This window comes from Rattus norvegicus, chromosome 4 (assembly GCF_036323735.1).
Source record: "Rattus norvegicus strain BN/NHsdMcwi chromosome 4, GRCr8, whole genome shotgun sequence".
Lineage (NCBI taxonomy): Eukaryota > Metazoa > Chordata > Mammalia > Rodentia > Muridae > Rattus > Rattus norvegicus.
Genome location: NC_086022.1, coordinates 31,272,400 through 31,288,376, shown reverse-complemented (window position 1 = coordinate 31,288,376; position 15,977 = coordinate 31,272,400). Strand labels below are relative to the sequence as shown.

At 36.9% G+C, this 15,977-nt stretch overlaps 1 protein-coding gene and 1 long non-coding RNA gene across 3 annotated transcripts in view; one reads left to right on the top strand and one right to left on the bottom strand.

Moving 5' to 3' along the window:
- Positions 1–310: 310 nt before the first annotated feature.
- Krit1 (KRIT1, ankyrin repeat containing) overlaps positions 311–15,977 on the top strand; it is a 34,149-nt gene continuing 18,482 nt past the window's right edge. The window contains exons 1-9 of one of the 2 annotated variants that reach the window (NM_001108618.1): positions 311–607; positions 2,884–3,033; positions 3,795–3,954; positions 6,385–6,477; positions 8,005–8,134; positions 8,779–9,022; positions 9,196–9,311; positions 9,500–9,643; positions 15,667–15,823. In NM_001108618.1, coding sequence (NP_001102088.1) covers positions 2,932–3,033; positions 3,795–3,954; positions 6,385–6,477; positions 8,005–8,134; positions 8,779–9,022; positions 9,196–9,311; positions 9,500–9,643; positions 15,667–15,823 — 1,146 coding nt within the window. In that variant the 5' untranslated portion in view covers positions 311–607; positions 2,884–2,931. Of the gene's footprint in view, positions 608–2,883; positions 3,034–3,794; positions 3,955–6,384; positions 6,478–8,004; positions 8,135–8,778; positions 9,023–9,195; positions 9,312–9,499; positions 9,644–15,666; positions 15,824–15,977 lie in introns of those variants that run through there. The other variant, XM_039107762.2, reaches the window with a different exon arrangement.
- LOC134486560 (uncharacterized) overlaps positions 11,384–15,977 on the bottom strand; it is a 29,150-nt gene continuing 24,556 nt past the window's right edge. The window contains exon 2 of the long non-coding RNA XR_010065761.1: positions 11,384–13,160. This is a non-coding gene — a long non-coding RNA (uncharacterized LOC134486560). The remainder of the gene's footprint in view (positions 13,161–15,977) is intronic.

The window sequence follows — 15,977 nt, the reverse complement described above, 5'->3', positions numbered from 1 at the left end:
GCGCCGCGGCTCTCAGGGTAGGGAGGAGGGGGCGGTGGCGCCTGCCTCCGCCGCTCGCTCAAGTCCAGCGCATGGTCGTGCCGTGTGCGCGCGCAGCCGCGGAGGCCGACCTCCCCTTGCTAGCGTCCGGCTCGGCTGCCGCCAACACCGTGAGCTCACAGCTGCCCGCTCCAGACAGCTGCGGCGGCGGCACGAAGTGGCACGGACCGGCACGAACGGCAGACCCGAACCCGACCCGGAAGCTTTTCAGCCGCAAACCTGAAGCAGGCTTGGGGGCGTAACCCCGGAAGTTATTGCCGGGCGCCGGTAGCGGCGGGATGGCGAGCTGAGGCCTTGGGATCCCCGAGCTTGTGGAGAGGCTGAAGGGTTCGTGGGGCCGAGGAAAAGGAAAGACAGTGGAGAACAGGTGCTCAGAGACTCGAACTCGAGGGGCGGCTTCTGATGACAACCCTGGGGCTTCCTGCTACAGGAAGTTGGGTTGGGCCTCTAGACCTTTAGAAAGGCAGAAGGAATGAGAAAACGGTGACGGGCTCCTCCATCCACCGGTTGCCGCCCCACCCTCTGACTTGGATGTAGCGGCTTGTGAGAAGATCCGCCGCCGGCTCGGGTGAGTCTTCTCCATTTCCTTGGAGGAAATAGGGAAAGGCAAAAGCCAGACTCCAGCTAGAGAAAACGGCAGGGACACCGAAGGTCTCCAACGAGGTTCTGCCGGCAAGGAGTGTTGTTTCTTAACAAGCAGTTACCGAGAATTCACGGTCGCCTTTTGCGTGGGAACTTTTGGAGCCAAGAAGCTTGCATTTTTCCCGATAGTGGAACACTGGTGGGTGGTGCCAGGGGAAGAATTCCAGACAGTGTTGTTGTCATTGCCGGGACAGTGACAGCTTATGGTTGTAGCTGCCTTCTCCCTTCTATCCGAGTTCTTCGTTTACGGCTTTTTGGCTTGCTTTCTTTGCTATCCCCTCCCCCTCGATGTTTATAGCTTCACCAGAAGCCTTTATGTGGCTGGCCTACCTCAAGATTTCAGCTCCATTCATGCCCTACTCTTAGGGAACTTTGCTGTTTGCTTGCAAACTCACTGACCCACAAAGGAATAATTACCTCTGCTGTGGGCGCTAAATGAAAATTGTTTCTCTCTCCTTCCTCAATCATAATGATAATCAATTGTCCCCACATATTTCTAAAAGGATCGCAGACAGCCCTCCCAGTTATGAACCATCTCCAGTTACATAAGTCCTCGTAATCATTCATGCTTGAGCATTTATCTTCAGTGCAGTTGCTAAAGAGAAATATTTTAGAAAAGCCTCCTCTTTTTTTAACCTTCTATAAACCACTTTTTTGCATGTAGTGGATCTTTAGAATGTTCTTATTAAAATTTTTGAGCTGAAAAATAATTTCATGAACTATAGAATGAATCTATCCTCAAAACTTTAAACAAGATGAAATGTCTTCATCCTAATGTTTCACTCAAGCTTCTTCAAGGAAGTACCTTTAGTTTCCAGGCTGTGCCCGACTCTGTTGCCTGGCCTTGGGACCCTTTCCCCTAACCAGGCTGCCTCTTCCAGCTCAAGATACACATAGTCTTACTGCAGTTTGACTTGAAGGCTGGTTGATAGCCTTGGGACATCTCCCTCCCCTTTTTTGAAGTGAAAAGGAGTATATGGGGAGAGAGGAAGAAAGGTCTGGGAGGAGAGGAGGGACGGGAAACCTTAGTTGGGACGTAAAGTAAATAAATAATTGAAAAAAAGAAATACCTTTAGTTTCTTTGGTACAAAGTCTATGAAAAACTTTTGTAACTAAGTCATATTTTTATTAAGACAAATGTTTGTGAAATAATACTCATTAAGCTTTTAATTTTTTTAAAATGCCTGAAGTTATTGAATTTTAAAAAGAATTTCATTTGAATGAAACTTTCAAAAATAAGGCATTTTTAAATTTTAGGAAAGTGAGTCAGGGTATCAGAGTGACATCAGTTGCCTCTGAGAAAACAGAATAAATGTGTATCCTCTCAAGGAACACTTTCAGCCCTTTCTTGAAAATGCTCTTTTTCTCTCCTGGGAGTTGAAGCCGTAAGGGACTCGTTAAATATGAAAAAACCATTTTAATGCCTAATGGGCCTTTAAAAAATTAAAGAGAGTTCATGTCAATGTAACTAGAAAAGAAACTCTTTGGTTGATGTTCTTATTGGCATGTAACCCAGAGAACCTTTAAAAGCCAAAAAGATGAAGATACTCAGTCTAAGAGAGGCTTTTTAGCATAGCTGTGGGAAAGTAATTGCCCTTACAAAGAGAACAGTCAGCAGTCACACACAACTGGATTCATGGCTTTTCCAAAATTGCCCAGTGAAGACTTAAAAATAGTTTTGGGGAGATATGTAGTATTACGTTTATCAATACATTGAATATATTTAGAAGAACAACTTTGGATTATCTAGAGAATTGGTAACACAGATGGAAAAGATTTCTTTTGTCAACTGACTAAATGGTTCGGATCTACGATGGGCCATCTCCAAAGAAAATTATAAACCCTAGGTTAGGTCATCCAAATGATTAAATTTTCTTGCTGAAAGTTATAGAGTGTCAGTAGGTATAAAGCAGCCAGCTACTCCCAGGTTCCAAACTTAACATTTATTTGTATACTATATAGGAAATAAGAGTGCATTATTCTGAACCACTATTTCAAGTCATTATTTACTTTATTTTATAATTCTGTTGATGAAGATAAAATTAAAGTCATCTCTTTCTTGCCTTTTAGGTATTATATATCGTAAGACATAAAAGTCAACATTCTATAATTTTTTTTCAAAGTGAATATTTGAGAATAAAAGTTGTTGGACTAGGATGTAATGCTTTTTTTTTTTTTTTTTTTTTTTTACCTTGCCACCAGTTATGCCATTTCCTCTTCCAAGGAACTTTTTGTTTGTTTTATAAAGCAATGGGAAATCCAGAAAACATAGAAGATGTATACGTTGCAGTTATCCGACCAAAGAACACTGCCAGTCTCAACTCTCGGGAGTATAGAGCTAAGTCCTATGAAGTGAGAAGATTTGATAACATTTAATTCCTACTACTGACTGTCATTCTGTACTACCACTCATATATAAAGCATTATGAACATACGCTATAATTATTATTAACAGCTAGTTACTATAGATCTTTACCACTTTCATATTTTCTATTGTGTGCCTTTCACAATGTGGTATTCATTTACATGTGTGGATTATTAGATTAAAAAGTTATTTGGGGGCTGAGATGTAAACCAGTTGCTGGAGTGCTTGGCCAGCATAAATGTCTGAGTTTGATTCTCAGCACTGCATAAAACAGTCAGGGTGGACTTTGACTACGTCAGTCACTTGAAGCCAGCCTGGGTGTGCATGAGACCCTGACTTACAATGAAAGAAACAGAGAAAGACAAAGTCATGATTTTCTTATGTTTATTTACTTAGATCGTATAATTTATGGAGTAACTCAAAAATTAAAAACTTAATGAAAGAAATCAATTTACTCAGCCTAATTTCTACATTTTGCTTAAACTGCTTTTGTAATGTTATCTGAAGCCATTTCCCAATCTTGTTTGCACTATCAATTGACTTGGGAAACTACTAGTGCTAGGAGTCTGTTATGATTTAATAGATCCAGAGAGGAGACTAGTGTTAGGATTATTTTAAAGCTCTATAGATTATATATTCTATATATTCTATAATATGCCCCTAGGGTTGAGAAAGACTGTCAGATTATAATGGTATTCTAGGGAAAGTAAATTTTAAACTTTGTATTAATGTCATTTTCTCATCTAAGATTTTATTGCATGAAGTTCCCATTGAAGGACAGAAAAAGAAGAGAAAGAAAGTTTTGCTGGAAACTAAACTTCAAGGCAATAGTGAAATAGCACAAGGCATATTGGACTATGTAGTAGAAACTACCAAACCAATTTCTCCTGCAAACCAGGGGATCAAAGGTAGGAAACTTCTCTCTCCCTACACCTAACAATTTGTTTTCAGTACTTTAAAAAACATTTTGTGGGTTTGGGGCACTAGAGGATTGTTTTGCTTTGTTTATGTTGTTTTTGAGAGAATCTCACTGTGTAACCCTGGCTGTCCTGGAACTCGTTATATAGACCAGGCTGGCTGTGAATTTGCAGAGATCTATTTGCTTCTGCCTCCTGAGTTCTGCTGAGATTAAAAATGGTGCTGTTGGGGCTGGAGAGATGGCCCAGCGGTTAAGAGCACTGATTGCTCTTCCAGAGGTCCTGAGTTCAAATCCCAGCAACCACATGGTGGCTCACAACCATCTGTAATGGGATCCAATGCCCTCTTCTGGTATGTCTGAAGACAGCTAAATGTATATAATAAATAAATAAATCTTAAAAAAAAAAAAAAACCACACACACACACATACACACGCACACACCCACATTTAAAAAAAAATTAAAAAAAAGTGGTGCTGTTTTGTCTGGCACAGGAAAAAAAATTTAATATTTTAAAATCGATTTCTTTCTGTATTCTTTTCCATTTAAAAAAGTTTGAAAACCTCAGGAAGTTATTAAACTATAGCCCAGATCTTTCAAGAAGTAACTGAGATTCAATTATAGAATTTTCTAGTATGCATTATGTACCTTATCATATTCACTGTTTCAGTTTAGTCCCTCTTCCACCCTGCACCGATCCTCGTCTTTCCAGTGATAACTAATTTGTACAGAACCCAAACATTGAAGAAGATGCAGTGTTGGGGATTTATTTAATGGAAAGACTACAGTTTTCTTTTGCTAGCAGTATAGCTTTGTGGGTAATTATCTTTGTGCTATTACCAAACAAAAGAAACTAACCATAAGCCTCTCTATGGCTAAGGAAAACAATTTTCATGGATTAATTAGCCAAAAAATCAAAAAACAAAACAAAACAAAACAAAAAAACCTTTAAGTTAAGAAGGTAATAACTTTCTTCTCATTTTGGTCATAGAAAGATCCTTTTAAAATTTTTTAAAAATTAAAGAAAAAAGGAAAAAACAGAAAAATATTATAAACATATTAACTTCAGCTGGGGCAGATGGATCTCTGTGCATTTAAGGCCAGCCTAGTTTACAGAGGGAGCCAGGACAGCCAGGGCTACACAGAGAAACTCTGTCTTAAAAAAAACCAAAGTGGGGTGGGGGGGAGTATTAACCCTGAAAGGCTGAAGCCCATTTAAAATATTAGGTGATATGTAGTTGGTACAATTTATTGATACAATTAATAACCTATTTTCAGAGGCTTTGGCCTTCTAAGAAACAGGCAGCAGTCAGAAAGTCTAACAGTTATAAGCTGTGTATATACAGTAGGAGTTATAATTTTAAAAGGAAAGTATTCAGGGGCTCAAGAGATGGCTCAGTGGTTAAGAGCATTGGCTGCTCTCACAGAGGACTGGGTTCAATTTCCTGCATTCACATAGTGGCTCACAACTCTCTCTAGCTCCAGCTCATAGGAAGTTTCTGGGACATTAAACTATGACCCTGAATCTATTAGTTGTCTATATGTTGATTCTGTAGTATCAAAGTTTTACCAACATTTATTTTTTATTTTTTAATTTAAAGCTCTGAATGTATTTAGTGTATGCATGCAAGCCTATATGGTCATTTGTATGTGTGAGTGCAGGTCATGCTTGAACATGGCTCATGTGTGGCAGTGAGAGGACAACCTTGATGGATAAGAGCTTTCTTTATTGCTAGCACCTGCACACACCAGGCTCCTTGACCTCACCTTAATTCTTCTGTCTACAGCTCCCTTATTGCTTGTCTGGCAGTGCACACTGTAGACACATACTATTATGCCCAGATTTGAACTCAGGCTCTTACATTTGGACAACAAATACTTTACCCACTGAGTCATCTCCCCAACCGCTAGAATTACCAGTTTTTATTAGTGCATATAATAGGATATGATATGATGTAATATATAGCTGCCTTTTATATATTTGGATTTCTTTTCTAAAATCGTTGTTTTCTTTGGTATTTTGTACATATTTTTAATCTTTAATTTTTTTTAGATTTATTTATTTTTGTGATACTAGAGATCAAACTTAGACCCTTTCTCATATTAGACAAGTGTTATTCCAATGAGGAGTATCTACAACCCCTAAAATCTTGGTTTCTAATCTTGAAGATAATTTATATGATTTAAATATCTATTATGTTTAGCCAGGTGTGATAGTTTACACATGTAATTGCTACACTTAGGAGGCTGAGGCAGCAGTTAAAGGCTAGCTTGGGCTACATGGGGAATTCAGGCCAGGACTACAATGAGGGACTTTATTCCAAAAAAGCCAAGAAGCAAGCAAGCAAGAAAATTCTCTTACTTTTATCTTTGCTCTGTTTGTTGGGGTGTTGTTGTTGTTGTTAATTTTTTAATTATTAGGAAAACGAGTGGTGCTGATGAAGAAATTTCCTCTGGATGGAGAGAAGACAGGCAGGGAAGCAGCACTATTTATTGTTCCATCAGTCGTCAAAGGTAATCTAGGTTTCTTTACAGATTCTTAAGTATTTTGAATGTGAATTGGAAGTTTGCTGAAGCACTTAGGAATGTACTACCAATTAGGAAGGTTACTATTGTAATATTGTTATGCATGTTTTTAACTTAACAGAAGAAAACAACCTCAAGTATTTTAATTTCCCCAGGTAATATATAGGCTTCCTGACTAATTGATAATGTTTTCTTTTCTACTTTTAAGATGTAGATGTGAAGAGAGAAATAATTGAAATTAAATGTATTCAGGACAGGAAGTTAGAGAGTGGATGACTCAGTAGTTAAAAGCAGTGACTGGGCTTCCAGAGGACCCAGGTTTAAAAACCATATTCCAAACAGTGGGTCACAAGCATCTTTAACTCCAATTTCAGGGGATCCAACACTGTCTTCTGGTTTCTGAAAATACCAGGCATGCACATGGTAGATAGACATACTTGCAGGCAAAATATTCATACATATAAGATAAAATTAAAAAAATATCTGGTCATAAAGCAGTTTTTCAAAGGATATGCCATTAATAGGCTAGAAATAGACATAACCTATAATGATGCCAAGAAAACACTAATTATAGTTCTAAAACATTCTGTCTAATAATATTGATAACATTTACAGAACATAGACGTACTATAAAATTTTAAATTGAGCTTTTGAAATCTTAGAATAATAGAAGCAATTTTGAGTTTCAGTGCAAATCCTATAATTTTGAGGCTTTGGATTAATCTTTAAGACTTAATTATGTGTATATAAAGAAAATGTTATTCCATACTCTTACTTGATTTATAGTATAGGAAGAATTCATTGAGGTATTTGATATGAAATTTCTTTACAAACCATAGAGTGTTGGCCTCACATAAGTTAGTAATACTTCAATAAAATATTAATGACCTTCCATAGACATCCCATCAGCCTGCTGTTGCTTCCTGTGTTTACATTATTTTGTTGGCCAGTATAGCTTGCAAGGTTCACAAGCTTAAAAAGTCTGCCCTTTCAAATGATGTTGGAAACCTATTGAGAAAGATTATAAATACTGGTGCCAGTGGGCTGGCTTAGTGATTAAAAGTGTTTTCAATGCAATCCCGATAACCTGAGTTTGATTCTTGGAACCCACATAAAACAGCCAATAAACCTCTGGATCCCAGCATTCCAACTGTGAGGTGGGAGATGGACACAGTAGAATGAGTGAACCAAAACTCATGGAACAACTATCCTCCAGTCTGCTGCACATGGCAGAAACACAATACACATTGTATCCACACGGTAGCAGATAAGAACCAACTCCCGAAAGTTCTTCCCTGACCTATACACAAACACTAAATAAAATTTAAAATAATAAATGTTGTGTTTACCCAAGTAGAAAAGTTATAGAACTGGCTGTCACTTGAATCTAGGCCTTGTAATTCCAAATGCGGAATAATTTGTTATATTTTACCAATAGTGAGAACTTGTTCTATATGAAGAAAGTATACTTGTAAACTTATGTAATGGAATAATTCCTTCATTTTTCTTTTTCAGATAATACTAAATATGCATATACTCCCGGATGTCCAATCTTTTACTGCTTACAAGATATTATGAGAGTTTGTAGTGAATCCAGTACTCACTTTGCAACACTTACAGCAAGAATGTTAATAGCCTTGGATAAGTAAGAAATGCATTAAGAATAATTTAATCTATCATAATCATGAAATTAGTTTGAGATATACTTCTGGAAAAAATTAATGAAAATAACCTATTATATTAAAAATGGTCAATTTTTTAGTTGCCTTGTCTATTTACAGTGTGTTAATTTTTCTTTGAAAAATAAAAACGCTTCCCAGCTTTCAGGATAATTCTTCTGTTATAAAAGCAGGCATAGTCATTACTCTTTTCAGCGCACAAGTCATCGTCTGTCCTTTTTTGTGTAGTATCACATTCCGGGAAGTCTAATTATAGAAGTACTTCGTCCTTTTTAAAGGCGTTTTTATGATTATAGTGGGAGACATTTTAGAAAAATTGTAGTGTCTATTGACAAAGCATTTATTAAGTCCTTAACATTAAAAATATTTTATTTATAATGTTTATTTACCATTTATAAATAAAAAATACATTATTTTTCTCTGAGGTGGGTAAAAGATTCTTTGAAGAAGGATTTGGTAGGCTTCTTGATATCATACATTCTGAATGTATTTATAAAATATAATACATTTATTGAATATAATGTTAGAAGGTGTCACATGTCAGAGTTGTACAGTAGTTTTCCTTGTCATCTTCACTTTTGAGCATGTGCTTCTTTTCCCACTTCTGCAGGTGGTTAGATGAACGTCATGCACAATCTCACTTTATTCCAGCTTTATTCCGACCTTCTCCCCTTGAACGGATAAAGACAAATGTCATAAACCCTGCGTATGCTGCTGAACTAGGTCAGATAGAAAACTCACTACATATGGGCTATAGTGCACTAGAAATAAAGAGTAAAATGCTAGCCCTAGAGAAAGCAGACACCTGCATTTATAACCCTTTGTTTGGGTCAGATCTTCAGTATACAAATCGGGTAAGAGTTGAATATTGACTTCAGTTTCAAAAGACATCTTAAATATAATTTTTTTCTAACAAAGGTGCACAGGTTGTCATTTTAAACATTAAAACACACAGTGCTTTATTTATATATGAAAGTCAAGCATCTGAGGCTTTTAAGTAATTTTTATTTTATTTTTCCTTTTCTAGGTAGATAAAGTGGTAATAAATCCATACTTTGGTCTCGGAGCTCCAGACTACTCAAAAATCCAAATTCCCAAACAGGAAAAGTGGCAGCGAAGCATGAGCAGTGTTGTGGAGGACAAGTACAGCTTTGGTTTTACTCTCATTGGCTTTCTAGCTTGATGATAGAATGTATATAGGCAGTAAGTAAGCAGTGTGAGCATGGCCCTGGCTGCACAGCGTAGGTAGTTCTGAGATGAGTCAACGTTTGTTTTGAAGTAGTGTGAATTTCAACAGTGCTTATATGTTCTAATTTCCTTTTTATGACCAGAGAACGACAATGGGTTGATGACTTTCCTTTACATCGAAATGCCTGTGAAGGAGATTCAGAATTACTAAGCCATCTTCTGGATAAAGGATTTTCAGTCAACCAACTAGATAATGACCACTGGGCACCCATTCATTATGCATGCTGGTAAATAAATTATTCTGTTTAGGAAAATTGAACTCATAATATTATGGTTTCTTATCAGAAAACTGTTCTCATTCCAGAAAGCATGTGTACCATTGTTTGTCTTTTGAGTAATCTGTTCTGATTTTTTGATTACTGAGTATGTGTTACTGTTGAGAACTGCCAGATCTGCCCTGAGTAAAGCACCAGCGTCTTCTTTACAAGCACTACAACTAAGATAGACAGTAGACAGTAAATGTCAGTGTGCCCCACAGGGCTCGAGTGCTCCTTTATGACACTGTCGTATCATATTGGTTTATTTTTGCTAGAAAATTGACATTTGTTGAGCACATGGGATTTGAACTTGTATCGTGTTAGAAAAGTATCCATTTAGATCTTTCTGAATGTATGGTATCGAGAAGCCTACCAAATCTTTCTTCAAAGATCCTGCCCCCAGGGACAAATAATGTTTTTAGTATTTTAGGATAAAGTTATAAAATCATAGTATTAATTTTTAAAATTACAGATACCATGTTTAACTCAGACTGAAAGTATTTAAACATCAGATCATAATGTAGATTATACTGTAGACTTTTATTTTTTCTTTTAAGAGTTCAGTCGTTGCCCCCACCCTCTTGATCTGTCCTCCCACTGCTCTTCATTTTATTCCTCCCCTCTATCTCCAAGAGGATGTTTCAACCCCACCCCTGCCAAGCTTCCCCACTCCCTGCGGCCTCAAGTCTCTGGAGGGTCTTAGGTGCATCTTCTCCCACTGAGGCCAGACCAGGCAGTCCTTTGCTGTATATGTGTCGGGGGTGGGGGGAACCTTGGATCAGCTTGTGTATACTGCCTAATTGATGGCTCAATGTCTGAGAGATCTTAGGGGTTCAGGTTAGTTGAGAATGCTATGGGGTTGCCCTCCTCCTCAACTTCTTCCAGTCTTTCCCTAATTTAACCACAGGGGTCCCCGACTTCAGTCCAATGGTTGGGTGAAAGTATCTGTGTCTGTCTCAGTCAGCTGCTTGTTGAGCCTCAGAGAACAGTTCCTGTCTGTAAGCACAACATAGCATCAGTAATAATGTCAAGCATTGGAGCCTCCCCTTGTGATGGACCCCAAGTTGGGCTGGTCACTTGACTGTCTTTCTCTCAGTCTCTTCTCTATTTTTGTCAAAGATTCTTATAGTCATTACCTTATATTTTTTAAAATGTAAGGGTTGGAACAGAATTGGAGTTAGTTCTTTCTGTCCATTGCCTAGTGTCCCTCTTGGCACGCTTACTCTTCTCACAGAATTATACTAATACTACATAGCTGAACTGAGTTCTTGTTTCATAGCAGTAATGAACTGTTATAGATTGCTGTCTCAAAAAGACATAATCATTCCATTTTTTATGAGAGGATTGCTTCTAATGTATTGTTTTAAGTGATCCTAACTTTTGCCAATAATACTAAATTATTAACTACTTATTAACTATATATAGTATCTTAGTGTCACACTGAGCAAGGAGCCTCACCTCTCTAAGTGTCAGTTTTCTTATCTATAAGTAAATTACAGTAATTAGGGCTGAGAAATCGCTTGATAGAAGCCCTAAGTCCTAAGTTCAATCTTCAACACTGCAAAGAGTAACAAATTGTAAGTAGTTAGACCATTCTGGAGTTCTTTCCAATTCAAATTTTTGTTTCTCTGATTCTAATATTTGTATCAAGTTGTTTAGTGGTTATATTTAATATATATGCTTTTCCTGTTTCTCTATATTTTTTCCCTATTTTATCTATAAATGTGTTCTTGATGGGAAATACAGTTCAGTGTCAGAACACCTAATCAGTATGCTTGAAATCTGAGGTTTTATCCCCAGTAGCAGGGGAATACCAGCAAGCTTAAATGAGTTCTTATGCTTTTCATTATGAGGAATTTTTATATTTATATTTAGAACAAGCTACCCTAAATTGTTGTTAGCTGATCGAGTAGATTTTCATTCATATAACTAATAATTACCCTAGTTGAAACTTTGCTTAGAGCCAAAAAGAAGGGGTAGAATACACTTTAACCCTCAAAACATGCTGCAGAATTGGAAATGATAACATCAGTGAACTTTAATTTAGGAATCCCAGAGTTATACATTTGACTTGCCTTCCATTTTGCAGCATGGGTTATTTTCTTCTTTAGGAAAAGAAAAGTAAAACTTTGAACCATCATTACATAAAAACAAAGTATAGTGTGACATTTAACTGTGTTTTGGGATATACCTAGGTTTCAATAGCAGGGATTAGTTCCTTAAGTATGATCCTTATTAAATTATGTAATGTTCTAATAGCCTGCTTGTATATTTACAAGATAGAGTTTAAAATATCTTTCCTGAGATTGAAATAGAAAATACAAATATAGTAATTGAGAGCCCATAGTAAATACTGAATAAATGTTGGCTTTGATTAATAAATATAACTGGAGTGGGAAGATAGTTCAGTGACAGGGCATATGCTTAATATGTCAAGAAGGAAGGGGTTGAGGGAAGAAAGGAAAGAAGAAAAAGAATTGTTCAAATGTAAAAATTGATATCTAAATTTAAAATTTGTTAATTTTAGATTCTTAGTTACAATTTCTCCTTAGTAGAATACAGAGAGAAAAAAATTCTCCTTTGATAAAATTTTCTGTCAACTAAAACTAATGATCATTATTGGATTAATGTGACTCTGAAGAAAGAATGGAACGGTCCTGGCTGGGTGGTCAATTGGGAGGCAGAGGCAGGAGTGTGAACACAAGGTTGAGCTCAGCCTTGTCTGTAAACCAGCCGGGGCTATATAGGGAGATCCTGTCTCAAAAGAAAAAAAATAAAAACTAGTAAAAACCTTACTTTAAGTCACTACTTTATGGCAGGATTATGAAGGGACACAGGCTATTTAGTCCTGTCCTTTTTTAAATTTGTTTTTAGGTTAGATTGGCCTTGAACTTTTCATCTTCCTGCCTCTGCCTCCTAAGTGTGGGATTTTAGCCAGACACCACCATTCCTAGTCCTGTCTTTATAAGGTTAAACTATATGTTTACCCCTTTGGATCTCATCCTTAAATTTTTGCTTAGATCAGTAATTCTTAATTTTTGGTTTGAAGTTATGATTCCAAAGAGTCTTTGTTTATATGGAATTAATTTAGTGATATTTATCATATTTGAAATCTTATTAGAAATCAAAGTGAAAATGTGTTTATCAATACCAGAAACATACTGTGTGAAAAATAAGTTTTATGAAAAAAAATGCCATATTTTCTAAAATGTTTTATTAATACTGCTGTTTATTTAATAAAAATACTGTTTTACAGTATTACAAATCTCTATTCTACCTAGCTAATAGATGTAATCTCATTTCTGTTCTCCTTTCAGTTTCTCCTTTAGTCTGTTTCAAAAACATGTCATGAAATTTCTAAAATCTCCCTCCCCCTTTGTTCTCAGACCAGATTAGAATTGAAAGGGCTTACCTTGTCATTACTATTATTCACGACTACATTGTTGTTGTTGGTGGTGGTGTGTTAGCCTTTGTTCTGTAGTTTATCCTACAGAAGTCAGAAAATCAGGTTCTCACTGGCTCATAGTCATGAAATTGTGGCTAAATTACATAACTGATTCAAACATCACTTTTCTAATCCTCTTGATACAATTAGCTCTACCTACCTCATAGTTCAACTATGTGACAACCATATTCAATAACTGATTAAGAAAAGTTTAAAACATTCAGAATTCATGTTTGATTTAGTTACTTTTGTTACTGTTTGAACTGTTCTATTTCACATTCTCTCCTGTCTTTTCCTGTAATGGTGTTTTTCTAAGTGGAATTCAGTATTGTAGGATGGATATCTTTCTCTAGGTTTTTGTCAAAGATTATGCATTCTTCCAGGCTTAGCAATAGTTATGCTCAGTTCCATATTTTACATATTTTCAGATTAACATTCTAGGCTTTGCCTCCTTCCTCAGTACTATTATGCATTTTTAGTTGCTAATAAACAATTTAGTCTCTTCTCTTTGGAGAATAAAGCACTTTAAAACATATCTTAACAACATTCTGGGGGACTCCCAAACTGACAGAGAACAGAAGTACATAAAGGAAGACGAAACTGAGATAAATCTCTTAGAAACAAAAAATAAAATGCTATCTTTATTTATTAATGTATCTTTATTCAGAATAATAATGGAGTTTCACCTGAACAGAATGGGGAAGAGGAAAAGACACCTTACATACAGCAGAACACACAATGTGAAGCGACATGACTAAGAAAGGGTACGATACAAGTGGCCAGTTCAGAGTAGGATAAAACCACAGGGTGTGTGAAAGGGAAGAAAGCAGAAATTGAAGTTGAATGAAATCACTTTTAGTATGCTGCCTCCTACCCCAGTTGCCCTTCAGTGCAAACCAAATTTCTTTCCCTTTTTCCCTACTATCCCCTTATTTCCAAACAGCAAATTCTTTTCAGTCTTTGCTTTAGATCATAAGCATAAAGCAGAAGGCTGACTCAGTATACCTGGCATGTGCTTTGCATTCTCCTGAGACCTTGTATTGTGTACTCCTTTCTCCAAGCCTAAAATCATACTTTCTTCAGTTCTGTTCTATTTATAATTCAACTCATATTGTTTTTTTTTTTTCAAAATACATTTAAATTGTCTTGGACTGGAGATGTACCATCTCTCTTTTCCAATAATTTTTAAAGAGTATACTATTCTTATCTTTAAATTTTTGAAGTGTCAGATGTTTCAGGAGGTTAAGAGCACTGGCTACTCCCAGAGGAGCCGGGTTCCATTCACAGCACCCATGTCATGGCTTATAGCCTTCTATAATTCCAGTTCCAAGGGCGCTGCACACAGTGATACGCAGATGTATAAACACAATACCCATGCACATAAAATTATTTTTAAAAAAATACAGAAGCAGTCTAATCTTAATTGATTGTTATCTTAAGCTGTTTACTTATATCTTACAACATTATTTAACTTAATCAATGTAAGCATTATTCTTTTAATGACTTAATTTCTGATTTTTTTTTTTTCATTTTTTTTTTTTATTATCTTGAGTATTTCTTATATACATTTCAAGTGTTATTCCCTTTCCCGGTTTCCGGACAGACATCACCCTCCGCCCTCCCCTTCCTTGTGGGTGTTCCCCTCCCAAACCTCCCCCCATTGCCACCCTCCCCGCATAGTCTAGTTCACTGGGGGTTCAGTCTTAGCAGGACCCAGGGCTTCCCCTTCCACTGGTGCTCTTACTAGGATATTCATTGCTACCTATGGGGACAGAGTCCAGGGTCAGTCCATGTATAGTCTTTAGGTAGTGGCTTAGTCCCTGGAAGCTCTGGTTGCTTGACATTGTTGTACTTTTGGGGTCTCGAGCACCTTCAAGCTCTTCCAGTTCTTTCTCTGATTCCTTCAACGGGGGACCTATTCTCAGTTCAGTGGTTTGCTGCTGGCATTCGCCTCTGTATTTGCTGTATTCTGGCTGTGTCTCTCAGGAGCGATCTACATCCGGCTCCTGTCGGTCTGCACTTCTTTGCTTCATCCATCTTGTCTAATTGGGTGGCTGTATATGTATGGGCCACCTGTGGGGCAGGCTCTGAATGGGTGTTCCTTCAGTCTCTGTTTTAATCTTTGCCTCTCCCTTCCCTGCCAAGGGTATTCTTTTTCCTCATTTAAAGAATTAATTTCTGATTTTAAGTTGCTTTTTATGCTGTTACTTGGTTTGATTGTTTATCTTGTGCTGGGAATTGAACCCTGGGTTCGTGGTGCATATATTTACCATAAGTGAGCTACACCTTCTGACTCAATTAAGAACTCAAAATTGTATCTCCTAATTTCTCCCTTTTATGGAATGATTATGCCATCTTTTTTTCTCTTGTTTTAAGACTATATTTCTCTTACTTGGTCAGAATTGAGTTGAGCCATAGTAACACACACAAAGTTCCTTAGGTCAGTACATTTACATTACTCCTTTGTCCTCCAGATCCTCTTTAGAGACCTTGTTTAACTCATCAGGTGGGGCTTGTTATTTTAGGCAGACTTTATTTATTTTTATAGGTATGGAAAGGTTGAGGCCACTCGCATATTATTAGAGAAAGGAAAGTGCAATCCAAACCTTTTAAATGGCCAGCTCAGCTCACCGCTTCATTTTGCTGCTGGAGGGGGACATTCGGAAATAGTACAGATCCTTCTAACTCACCCAGACATTGACAGAGTAAGTTATTGTTTTGTATTTTAATATTCATTGACTAATAAGTAGTGATAAAATGTTTAATTGTATACGTAATAGGTTAACTAAAACAAATTTTACTTTATAAAGTTTATAGAGTAATGTTTATATATTAACTGTGCCTTTTATCTTAAGTTTT